We start from the raw sequence: 12,312 nt of genomic DNA on the forward strand, positions 1-12,312 counted from the left end.
AAGGCTGCAGTTTTGCAGAGTGCCAAACTAGGTGGCTTCAAACAATAGTTTATTCTCCTTTAAGGATTCACTGCTCATCAGGCACATCAGGCATCTTCCATAGTTGAAGGGGAACCAAGCTGAGAGCAAAATTCTCACTCCCCTTTCTTGGCGACTGTATTCGCTAGGTTTGGGTCTTGCTTTCCTTTGGGATGTATAGGACGAGAACCTTGAATCTCACCTGCCAAGTGGTCTCTCACCCGCAAGGCTACAAAGCAGAGGGCGCAGGAGTCAGGTCTCTTCAGGGTCATGGGGCTCCTGCCTATCCTCCTAAACCAGATGTGGGGTGGGGAGGACAGGGTCTTGGACTAAGTAGCCCATGTAGCTCTGTGTTCTGTTTCTACCAATCCACTCCATGCTTGGGCATCTCTTTGGTTGCTTTTCCTTGGAAGATTGCTTCTAAAGCCAGTGAGGTGAGTAGGGACGTTTGTAAATCCTGGTCTCTCTCCTGGCCTCACTGGACAGCTGAGAATCACAGCTGGCCCCTGCTGCCCCCTCCCACAGATTTTGAAGTGTGTCCTCTCATTCAAAACTGTGGATGGAAAATGTTCTTCTGGTGGACAGTGGAAGGGAGATGGTCCTCTCCGGAGACAGGAGAAAGCTGAGAGCAGGGTTATCAGGCAGTGGAGTACAGAGGGGCCTGAGAATGGGCAGTTCTAATTACTACCCACCCAAATTTCTTCCAAAGTTTTTCTCCCACACTGTAAGCCTTGGAGGAAGTCAACACCTATTTAACAGGGACCCCAAAAGCCATATTCTGGCTCTGCTACAGGAAGCCAAGGTAGTGAAGGGTGGAGGCATGACACTAACACAGTCCATTAGCAACTATGAGCTTCTGCCTGGGGTTCTCACACTGGGGCTTCTGTCTCCGGGAGAATTCATTCAAGATACTTGTAAGGGAAGCTGCAAGGACTAATGGGCTAGTTAAAAATCTGCCCCAATTTCTGTAGCTTGGGCTGCGTAACTTCCTTCCCTTAGTTGCTATTCATATTTAAGCCTGGTTCTCTAGGCTCCATTTTGGTTACTTGGGTTCCAGTAAACTTACTTTCTACTTAGTTGTCCTGTTTTTTTTTTTCTTCCCAATCAAGAATTTGGTACAAACTCCTGAGCCTTGTAAGAGGCTGTCACACTTTAACAGTGGGGCATTTATGCTATAAAAGGGATGTAGTGGTGGGAATGAGTGGGATGATCAAAAATCTACTGCAGAACATTTGAGTTACTGGTGACCTTGAGAGTAGAGGTACAAAGGGTATTGAGGTTTGAGATTGGGAGAAAAGGAGGTGAATACAACATCAGAAATTTGGAACAAGATTTCTAAGTCTCTGTATATGCTAGTCCCTGGCCAAACTGGATTATTTATGGCTATAAAATGAACCCAGTGGCCAACCCATTACCTCTAACCACGTGCTACCTTTGCTGAGTTAATCAATTTTCACCCTTGGCATGTAACACTGAGCAGATGGCTAAGAATAGCACAATTTTATCGGAACACCCTTCAAGTCTTCTGAAATCTAAAGTAGGTTGTGTTCACCTACCATTTTTGCTCTGATAGCCACCAAAAGCTATAAATTGTTAGAATTTTAGTGATGACCATTCCCACAAAGGGTTAGCCTTTCTGATCCCAACGGAACACAAAAATATTGGCTTTACCTATCACCCCTTTCTAGTAGGTGGGGCCTCTTTCAACAGTGCCCATTAGCATGATGTACTACTGCCTGCCTTGAAGGTTTCTGTAAACCAAGACCAGGTTATTCTTCTCAGGTGGCAGAAGTGTCCCTGCCCAAGTTTTAACATTAGGCCCAGGATTGTGAAAAATCTTCCAAGGCTTGGGAGCATGGGTAAATCATTAAGGAGTTTCTGAAAAATACATCTTAACCCCCATGATGAACATTTAGTTGAATAAAGATGCCAGATAATTTTACTGGGACAATGGATTTTTCAAGAGGGGATGTGAAATCTTCCTGAGAACAGATTATCAACCTACTTCAGCCTGATGAGAAGATATCAGTTTTGGTTGCTATGCATAGATAGCAACATTCTTCTAAATTCATGAGACTTATGGTCTTTGATTATAGAAACTGTTGATAGTTCTATATAATTCTAATAAACTGACCTGAAAAATTACTCATTTTGTGTCCTATCATAAAAAAAATAGATTGCGTTTAAAAGTTCCTAAATCTTCAAACTGAGATGCATCTTCTAACCCTCAAAAGCTAACAATTCCCCACAAAGCTGCAGGTGCTACTGAAAGTCACATAAAAGTACATCAAGTATCACAATGTTTATTGATAGATACAAGTATATAAAATCAGGGCATGAACATGACTTGATAAATTAAGTAGACTTAATTTCAATACTATAATAAGAGGGACCAATTCAAATTCTCACCATTTGTTTCACACCCACAAAAACCACTTCAAGGGCATTAACGATCTCTCAAAACTGATCAGTTTTGTGCAAGTAAACCATGTTTCTTTTAAAAAGACTTGTGCACTTGCCCAGGCTCAAGGATATTAAAATCTAGCACATAAAGCCCATTACTAGAGGTAGAAATACAGGCAATATACTATTACGGCAACAACCATCAATTACAGTTAAGAATTTTTCTGTAACAACCAAATGGATAATCAAATATTGCAACAACTCAAGTATTACTGAGCAAAGTGCATTTCTACAGTATTCAGTGTTGCTATTCAGTTTTCTAACTTAAAACAGCCTATGATAACTGGCAGCAAAGAAGGTCCTTGCAATAGACTGCCTCTGCTTGAGAACTTATGATGTAATTATTGCATGCTGCTAATATACTATCTAAACATTAAAGATACTCCTAAAATATTTGATGGTAGACTATGATTAAGACATTACACTACAAAAAAACCTTATGCAGAAGGAAATCCTAACTGACGTGCTTCTGCTTTAAATATCGTGAAAACATTACAGCGGAATGAATTTTCGCAGTGGTTAGGTCAAATGCAGTTACATCATAGCAACAGTATGTTTTGCACAATTTAAGGCTTTGGCTGGTTCTTTAGTCAGCTTCTTCCTCTGATTCTTCTTCTTCAGCAGTTTCTAGCCAGGTTAGCCACTGATTCACCTGTAAATTAGATTTGTAATTATTATTCAACAGCAGGTTCAAGACATAACCAAAACCAAACATTTACCCAAGGGCAAAAGTCTTAAACCACATTTTGATTACTGCAAACAGCTGCAAATGTACTGTGTAAATCAGCCTTAAGTTTTAATTCAAGGTTAGTATGACATTTGTCCACTTATATTTCAGGAAATCTTTTTAGTCTCAAGATGATCCCTGTGAGGCTACTCTGTAACCCTTAGGAGTAAGGTAAGAGTTTCCCAAAGGCTGGTCCCTTGGAAAACTACTAAACCAGAACCTTTATACTAAATTCTTTACTTACAGATAGAATAAATTAAAAAATAAACTTCCAATCACCAAAATTGTTTAAGTACTTTTAATACCAAAAAGTTTTGTCAATCACCTCTAATTCAACATCTTATAAAACCACTAGGATTTAAGCATAATTTCACCTCCTAGCTTTACTTCATGCTGCTAACTGCCCACTTTTAATAGCTTTGAACAGTACAAAATGATATGTGCGGATTAAGAAACTTTCAGGACTATCTTTTGCCTGTATTTTAGTTTAAAAAAGAGAACTAGTGGGGGCTGGGGTTGTAGCTCAGCTGGTAGAGCATTTGCCTTGCACATTTGAGGCACTGGGTTCAATCCTTGGCATTACATAAACACAAATAAAATACAGGTATTTTGTGTGGCTACAAGAGAGTGAGAGCGAGCGAGTGCACGCGCGCTAGCACACTACTCATTGAAATACTACCAACGAAACTGGAAAAACAAAAACCAAGAAACCCCAAACCAAATTAAAAATTTACCTGGAACAAAGCCTTGCCTTTTCCTGGAAACTCTTGGGTTATATCTTCTTTCCAAGCCAGGAAAGCTTCTTCTTCAATAATTTCCATGTCATAGAAGTGAACAAAGAAGCGGAGTAACATGCCTAAAAAAAAACCCCAAAATCCCCACTTAGTGGGCTATCTCATCATGCACTGCCCCTGAACTCCTCATTCCTTTAACACCTGTCATCTCACCTTTTGGGAAATTGCTGTTGTAACAGTGCACCTGCAGAGCATACAGGGCACTGACCTGTAGATCCACATGATCATGAAGGAATTTCTGCATCACTGGCTTGAAAGAAAGCAGCAGTTGTTTTTCTTGCTCTAACTGTTCTTTGGAAGGAGCAGAGGAAGAATCTGTTTCGTCGCTAGGTGGGCTTACTTCACTAGAAATATACTGTAAGAAGCTGGACAAAAAGAAGCCTTTTTAGAACCACAAAGTGAGTTTTTTGGCTCAAGAAACAGACAACTTTTAGCTCCCTGCCTCGCAGACTTATTCTCTAGCAAATAAAACATGGATTTTACTGTTTATAGAAGGCCACTCATCTTACCTAGTCATTAAGATGTTCACAAATCCTTTATCTACATGAAGTTTGGGAGAGATGTTATCTTTAATCCATTTATATATGGTTTGAGGGGATGGATCCAACTTTATTTGCTTCAAAAGTTCCTTCTCCAATTTGAGAAGTGGAAATAAGAAACTCAGTCCCTTTCCTTCCAAAATCTCCAACATGCGGTCCTTATTCTGATCAATTTCTGAAGAGATAAAATCATTCACATCATTGAGTAGCAGTTCACTTTATCCAATTGGCCTGTTTAGAAAGTGCTCTACCACTGAGCTACAACCCCACATCCGCAAAATGAACTCTTAATACATGGATCAAGTAAAGATATGATAATCCCCTTTTAAAATAAGATCTTAAGATGTATCCAGGGAAATGTTTATTATTACTTGGAAAGGTAAAGTTGTCTGATCCATATAAATCCACTCAAATTACCAAGAACCTCTAGGTTTAGTATTAACAAACCAGCATTCTCTTACCTGGGAGCATTTTCTGCATATTGACCTTGCTTTGTTGAAAAAGTTCTGTTAACCATTCTCGATCTTGTAATTTAGCTAATTGCTGAAGACAAAGTAAGAAGAGTGGGAAATGGGTGCCACTCTCCAGTGGTTGAGCTAGTTCTGAAATGCTCACCAGCTCTGAAATGATGGCACGAGCTGCAAACTGTGCTAAATATGATTTCACCAAGGGGATGTCAACCTCCAGTTTGGGGCACTGGTCCAATACGTTCAGGAAAGCCTTAGAAGGAACACACAACAGTCAGTTTGTTACAGTTTTCAATGAGTGGAGAGTTCTTATTACACAATCAGGAAAAGTATTCTACCTGCATGAAGTTGTCACTTGTGGCTATCCCTTCCTGTTTGAGTAAACTGATCAAAGAACTTGCTTTTTCTTTATCTTCATCACTTCTATCTAGTGACAGGATTATTACTTTGCTTAACATCTCAGGAAGAAAGTGTTTAGGAGCTCTCATTTCTCTTACACCATTAACAGCCTCATTTGCATTTCCACTGTTCAAATACTCTGTTACAACAGTTTCCTAAAAAGAATACAATCCAATTACTGTTTGTTTTCTCTATTCCAAATATACCCCAAGAACTAAAGATTATTTATAGAATCACTAGATGCTTACAGTTAGTTTAAGTAGTTCTTCCTTTGACGGTGGTGGCTTTTTGCTAGTCTTGGCAGGCTTTTCCTGGATAAGTGGTGGATTAGTTTTGAGACCAAGCTGAGGTGTCTAAAAGATAAGCAACATGACAGATAAAAGGAACATGTGACATTAGTGGAAGAAAACATGAAGTTAAAAAGGAAGAATGATGTCATACTATGGGGCTCATACCTGTCCCAGAGGTGGTGTTTGAGTGCGTGGTGGTTGTGCACTAGGAGGAATCATGGTTATCTGGGGCTGAAGCTTTGGCACTTGATTTTTATTCATTAAGAACGACTGAGCAGGCCTCAAGCTAATCTGGAATTAAAAACAAACCATACCAGACACCCAAGTTAATACATATAGTTGGCTAACGTTAAATTTAACACTCTAATATCCTAAAATTAATTCTATAGACATGATATAATCTAGGGCAGAAATGTTTCTTAAAAACAAACTAAAAAAAGTGATTCAATGTTAACATAATACATTTAATTTCTGGCAAGAAAATTGAAGACCTGATCCACGGAAAAATAAGATATTGTCATAAACCTTACATTTCCACTGGAATTCTCCTAGGATTAGCATTATTAAAATAAAAACCCAGCAAATTAAATGAAGTTCAGAAAACATCTTGCTTTGTTCTTAAATCACTCTACTTAAAAGGAAACGAGGAACAACATACTGACAACCATTTTCCTCACCCTAACTAATAAAGTCTTGCCCTCATATCTCATAATCTTCGCTCATAGGACGCTGGACATTCAAAGAAAGAAAAAGAAAGACAGAAAAAGAGAGAAAAAAAGAAAAGAACTCCAGCATAAGTCCTCTTAATAACGCGTCTTTTTATAATCATCGGGCAATAGATTTTCTGAATCGACAAACTACCATATATAAGTAACATAGGCAAATGTACCTCATCTGCATTAAGCTGTCCTTTCTTAGAAAACCGAGGTGGCATATCCTTCGACTGTCCTTGCAGCTGTGATAAGAGTCCCTGACTCTGGTTATGGTAGAGCTGGCTTAGCCCCTATTTCAGAAAGGGAGAAACAAAGTCTAGATAAAAAGGGGGTCCACAAATTATGGTAATCAAGTACCAAAGGGATGAGCCAAGCCACAGGGAAAGCTTAATTGAATTTGCCCAGAGAAAGTAAAAGATGAAACAGGGAAGAATAAAAATCTAGCCTAACTATCAAAGTAATGTGACTTTACTAATCTTAATAAATATTTCACTCAATTTGAAATAACTGCCAAGGATGTAAATTTAGTTTAGAAAGGACACCTAAAATAGCTGTATCTTTATATAAAGAAGCAAAATAAATTGACATTGCAATATTAACACTTGTTTCCTAATGCCTTCTTACCTGGCTTTTCATAAACTTGCCTCCCATCTCTCCAAACTGTGATTGTGTGGGAGGCATGATGTGTCCCCCATGGCCATTGAAGAGTTGATTTGAACGATGACGTCCCATGGTGGGTGAAAATCTATCCTGGATAACTCCTGGACCAGTACCAATTCCACTACCTTAAAACACACACATGGGCAACTCTTAAAAACTCTACTATTAAAAAATTTAGACTAATTTTTTAGTTTAACCAAACTTCTGTTCAAAAATTACCTGGCATTTGTCCAAACATATCAGCAAGCCCTCCAAGTGGGTCCCTATCCATTTTTATCCTGGGTGGCATGAACGGTGCCTCCAGAAAGAAGTCATTTCTCATCCCTTGAGCCATAGGAGCAGGGATAAACACTCCTAGATCCTTTGAAAATGAGGTGAATTAAGTACTTTCATTTTTGAACACTATTTTACTGAAAACTAAAATTAATATTGGGGAAAACAGAAAAACCTATAGAATGTTAGACTGCTATGTTTCTGTAAGAACTTCCCACTGACAATCTCAAATAAGAGGGTTTGTGTCCCTGTGCTACTATAAAAATACTTCAAGTCTACTTGATTAAATACACACATATCATCTTACTTTTACTGCATCTTGACGGATTTGATTGATCGTCTTTGGTCCATTGTCAAGAAAAGCCTTGCGAGGAACCCAGTGGTGTTCTCGCAACTCTACGGTATCCTGTAATTTAAAAGTGTAAATTTCATTTTCATATTCCTGAACAGAAAAACTCAGCTTTAACAACGTATTCAAACAAACCAGTTTTACCTGCAGCAGGAAACGAATCCTCGCTGGCAATTCCTTACTTAACATCAAGGAGCACATTCGGGCAAAGTACTGATCCATTAAGGACTGATAAAAGAGAAAATTACGTAATTGAAAGAACTAAAATAAATGTGTACTGTCTTAGGCTTTTAAGACTCCTAAAGTATCACCAAGGTAAATGACCATGGCAACCCCCTTTAATGTCAAAAAATAAAGTACATATACTGCTTTCATCAGCAATGTACACACCTTAGCTCGTTCATGGTCTAATCTGGGTCCCACTGTCCTCATTATCTGACAGAGGCACTCCAAATCCTCTCCCATATCTTTGAGTTGGACTCTCTTCTTCTTTTCCAAAAGCTACCAAAAGAATGAAAGGCCACATGTTGACAAAATTTTAGTTATTCTGGGTTATGTAGTAGTTCGCTTTGCACTGATCCATTCATAGTTCCTATAGCATCTAGTACAGTTTTGTTTCAAGGCAATCCCTTCAAAACAAGCAGTTCTGATGTGGGCAATCAGTTCAACATCTACTTTATAAAACACATGCCATATTTTCATATTAAATATTGTTCTACGGCATTTAGTTTTGTTGGCCATCTAAATATTTCACTAACCATCCACTAACTTGTTTTTTAGTTGTAGTTGGACACAACACCTTATTTATTTTTAAGTGGGGCTGAAGATCAAACCCAGGGCCGCACACATGCTAGGCGAGTGCTCCACTGCTGAGCCATAGCCCCACTGAATCTACTTTCTAAGATGGCACAAAACAATTATAATTGACTCAATTCCTCCCAAAGATGCTCTCATTGATTATCTTAATTTAAGTGTAAATTCCCAGTAATACTTACTGTTTTGATGCACTTATGAAGGATAGATTCATGAATAAGATCAAGCTTGCCAAGTTCTCCAATGAATTTGATGTTCCCCAACATCTTGATCTTAGCAATGGCTCTCTGTTCCTCCTCCTCAGGGAGGAGGGGATTTTCACGCTTATCATAGACTAAAGGGGGAAAAGAATAATGCCAACACTTAGAATTAGGTTGAAAATATACTGTACGTAATTAGTATCAAATATAATTTTTTGGTGTGGTGCAGGGGATCAAACACAGACCCTTGCTTATGCTAAAGAAGCACTCTACATTGAGTTACATCCCAGCCCTCAAATATAAACAAATTCTTACCATCAACATTTCTGGTTCGGTTTTCAAATTCATCTTGTAATTTGGAAATTAGGAGGCGTCTGAATGTCTGAAAATAAAAGGCACAGGCTTTATTAATGATATCTTTCAAATCAGTTTTAAAATAAGCAAATAAAAGTCACCACATACTGTGCTTTGCTTCTGTCCCGGCTGACCCTCTGCTGCTGGGCCATCAAAGTTTGGTGCATCTTCTGCCAATCGCAGACATAGCTGAGCATACAGTGAGCTATACTTTGGCTCTTCTAGGGCTTTGTCCACAATCTACAGAGAAAGTCATTTATAAAAATAAATAAATCAACTGGCAGCTTTTCAAACAAGTCCTTTTATGACCATTTTTTGGGGGTAGTCTTAAATTTCATGACAGATTATTTATTTCTCTTTGCTTCTTTTATTGTTAAAAAGACCTCATGTATTCTCATTCCTTCCCCTACCACCAAGTTGGAAAAGACACTGGAAGGCTGGGGATGTAGCTCAGTGGTAGAGCACTTGCCTAGCACATATGAGGCCAGAGGTTCAAAGGGGTGGTGGTGGTACTGGGGTGTGTGTATGTGTGGAAAAAGGCACTAATAATCTTTTGCTATCATACAATTAATTTCTACAAAAGGAAAACAAATAGCTTGCTGATAGCCCTTTGAACACAGTATAAACAATTTAAACTTCACTCTTAAATCTCATGACAAAGCTAATAGTTCTGTTTTTATTACTATCAGCATTCAGAAACACATGTCCATCTAACTCAGACCTCAGGGTTAAGATATGATTAAAGGTAAAAACAAACAAAAAAACAACCTAGGGTTAATATTTTTGTCTTCCCAAGTTTCCAACATTTAAAACTTACCAGCAGTATGACCCCTTTAAGGATGAGTTTAGACTCTACACCCACATTGAGGAGCTCAAGGCATAGCTTGTCAAACTTTTCAGGAGTAAGCTTATTGAGTATGCTGGGGAAAAAAGAATCACATTTGAAATATCAGCAAACAGAATAAAGGTTCTTCCTTGCCACTGTTATTTAGACTATAGTATCTGTCAAATTGGGGGTTCCCAGCTGTCTGACAACAAACCTTTTTCAAAACTAAGAGCACAAAGGCCTCTCATTATCAGGGACTAAATAGAGACCATTAGCTTCGATAGTTTGACTAGAACCAACAGTACAAATACTGACGTGATTCTCTTCAGTTTAAGACTATTTGGGATACTGTGAACATTAACATTCACTAAAATATATTCTTGGGCTGGGGTTGTGGCTCAGTGGTAGAGCGCTCACCTAGCACGTACGAGGCCCTGGGTTCGATCCTCAGCACCACATAAAAATAAATAAATAAAATAAAGGTACTGTGTCCAACTACAACTAAAAAAAAATAAACATTTAGAAAAAATATGCTCTCTGGGCACGAACATTACCTTATGAATAGTATAACATATACACTATGTAAATACAGCTAATCTATACGTCTTCTTATGAAAGCAGATTTAAAACTTACCCTCTTACTTTCCTGAAGATTGCATCATGTCGTTCTTTTTCATTTGCGGAGTTGTTTGCTGCGGAGTTGTCATCTCGTCTAGTGCTTCGTGCAGGAATCCATTTCTGAGCGTTTTGCCCTGGGGTTTTCCCCAGGAACTCGCTGATTAACGTCAAAAAAGAGACTCATAAATCAAGAAAATGTGAAACAGCAGCCAGTTACACACCAAATCTCACACTGATCAGAAACTCTACCAAACAGAAAAATCTATGCTATGCTTTCTCTACTTGCCCCACAACAAAGTAACTCTGGAAATCATTGATTCTCAAATAGTATGGTATATCGGAATCATTCACAGGGCTTCATAAAACAGATTGCTGGGCCCACTCCCAGTTTTGCTTTAGCAGGTTTGGGGTAGTGCCTAAGAATTTTCATTTCCAGTATATATTCTCAGATGATGTTAATGCAGGTGGTCCAGGAGCCACACCTTGAGAACACTAATATCTTGTGATCATATTCCATATAAAACACCTTGCATGAATAATAACTGATCTCAAAAAATAACATCATTAAAAATAACCCAAGAATAAGCAGTTTCAGAGTCCCAACTCACATTAGATGATCTATTTAAGGGATGATCAAGAGTTAATCTACTATTAAGTTGATGTTTTTACATGTTTACCATACCTGTTGCCAGCAGTCTTGGGATAGTGCTGAGGTGCACCCCTACTTCCTCCTCCGCCCGAAGAAGCACTATTTAAAAAAAAATTTTTTTTCTTCATTATACCAATCATGTCTCATTCTAAAGGAATAAAGGTTATTTTTTAAAAAATACTTCAGAAATTACACCACAGATGAACTTGGGCCTTGAGAAAACACTAATAATTGCATTTATTCTTTGAGAAAACTGTCATAAAACAAAAACAAAAACAACAACAAACTTAAGGACTTTAAAAATTGTAGCATGTTAAGTCAGAATTATTTAGTGTAGTGACTTATTTTGTGATCACTTTTCCAAACCATCCCCCTAAAGAAATCTACACATACCTGAAACGAGAAGCACCCCCTTCTGCAATCGCACTCTCCACTTTGGCGGCTTGACAACGAAGAATCTTCAAAAGAATAATATTAATGGATAGGGTGGGGAAGGGAGGGGATGGTAGAAATGAAAAACCTAGAATGAGAAAGAGCATCAAAATTAGACACTTCTAACACACAGATCTATAAACCTTCATTCAATAAATTATTTCAGATCCTGGCACTGCAGCTGATTTAACTTTCACTGCATTGCAGGTTTCATAACACTAAAAATAGAACGTACTCAAAAAACAAATGGGCAGAATTTTTTTTTGTTGTTTAAGAAACTGCCGGCTGCTCAAGAACGCAAGACCAGCCCTCGAAGACACACAAGAACTCAAACTGCTCAAAACCAAGCCACATGCTACCATCTTTAAAACTTAAAAGATAACTTATCAACACCTAGAGCACTAGATGGGAAATGTCTGCTCTCATAATTGTGCTGCCTCGGTGGCGAGCCGCACCGCCTGGACAAGGCCTAAGGCGGCTCCGCTGCTTTCCTCACGGCCCGGCCCGTCCCTTCTCCTCGCAGAAGGCAGGTTGTGTTAAGACTCGCCGACGGCCCAGGCGTGCAGGCACTCGGCAGACGGAAGACCAGGGCCACAACATGGCAGCAAAACCTCCGCCCCGTTTTCCCTTACTGGGAACAATAGGGCAGCGGATTCCTCCCACCCCAGCTGGAGTTAGGTACCTAAGTGCTACCGACAGGCGCCTCGCGAGGCCGTGGGTCCCTCGGC

At 39.0% G+C, this 12,312-nt stretch overlaps 1 protein-coding gene and 1 non-coding gene across 2 annotated transcripts in view; both read right to left on the reverse strand.

Annotated features, from left to right (window-relative positions):
- Positions 1-2,305: 2,305 nt before the first annotated feature.
- The window catches only part of Eif4g2 (eukaryotic translation initiation factor 4 gamma 2), an 11,088-nt gene continuing 1,081 nt past the window's right edge, over positions 2,306-12,312 (reverse strand). Inside the window, exons 2-22 of the mRNA XM_015477629.2 lie at positions 11,546-11,672; positions 11,186-11,251; positions 10,520-10,660; positions 9,877-9,979; positions 9,168-9,299; positions 9,021-9,087; positions 8,688-8,839; positions 8,083-8,193; positions 7,837-7,920; positions 7,651-7,749; positions 7,290-7,431; positions 7,035-7,195; positions 6,587-6,700; positions 5,863-5,988; positions 5,656-5,760; positions 5,347-5,562; positions 5,003-5,261; positions 4,512-4,716; positions 4,156-4,367; positions 3,943-4,064; positions 2,306-3,133 (exon numbers count right to left, since the gene is read on the reverse strand). Of these exons, the coding sequence (XP_015333115.1) occupies positions 3,068-3,133; positions 3,943-4,064; positions 4,156-4,367; positions 4,512-4,716; positions 5,003-5,261; positions 5,347-5,562; positions 5,656-5,760; positions 5,863-5,988; positions 6,587-6,700; positions 7,035-7,195; positions 7,290-7,431; positions 7,651-7,749; positions 7,837-7,920; positions 8,083-8,193; positions 8,688-8,771 (2,106 nt within the window). The 5' untranslated portion in view covers positions 8,772-8,839; positions 9,021-9,087; positions 9,168-9,299; ... (2 more) ...; positions 11,186-11,251; positions 11,546-11,672 and the 3' untranslated portion in view covers positions 2,306-3,067. The remainder of the gene's footprint in view (positions 3,134-3,942; positions 4,065-4,155; positions 4,368-4,511; positions 4,717-5,002; positions 5,262-5,346; positions 5,563-5,655; positions 5,761-5,862; positions 5,989-6,586; positions 6,701-7,034; positions 7,196-7,289; positions 7,432-7,650; positions 7,750-7,836; positions 7,921-8,082; positions 8,194-8,687; positions 8,840-9,020; positions 9,088-9,167; positions 9,300-9,876; positions 9,980-10,519; positions 10,661-11,185; positions 11,252-11,545; positions 11,673-12,312) is intronic.
- LOC125612195 lies at positions 6,391-6,533 on the reverse strand. The gene has a single exon (XR_007342533.1). It is a non-coding gene; the product is annotated as a small nucleolar RNA SNORD97 (small nucleolar RNA).

Source organism: Marmota marmota, unplaced genomic scaffold, assembly GCF_001458135.2.
Source record: "Marmota marmota marmota unplaced genomic scaffold, marMar, whole genome shotgun sequence".
Classification (NCBI taxonomy): Eukaryota; Metazoa; Chordata; class Mammalia; order Rodentia; family Sciuridae; genus Marmota; species Marmota marmota.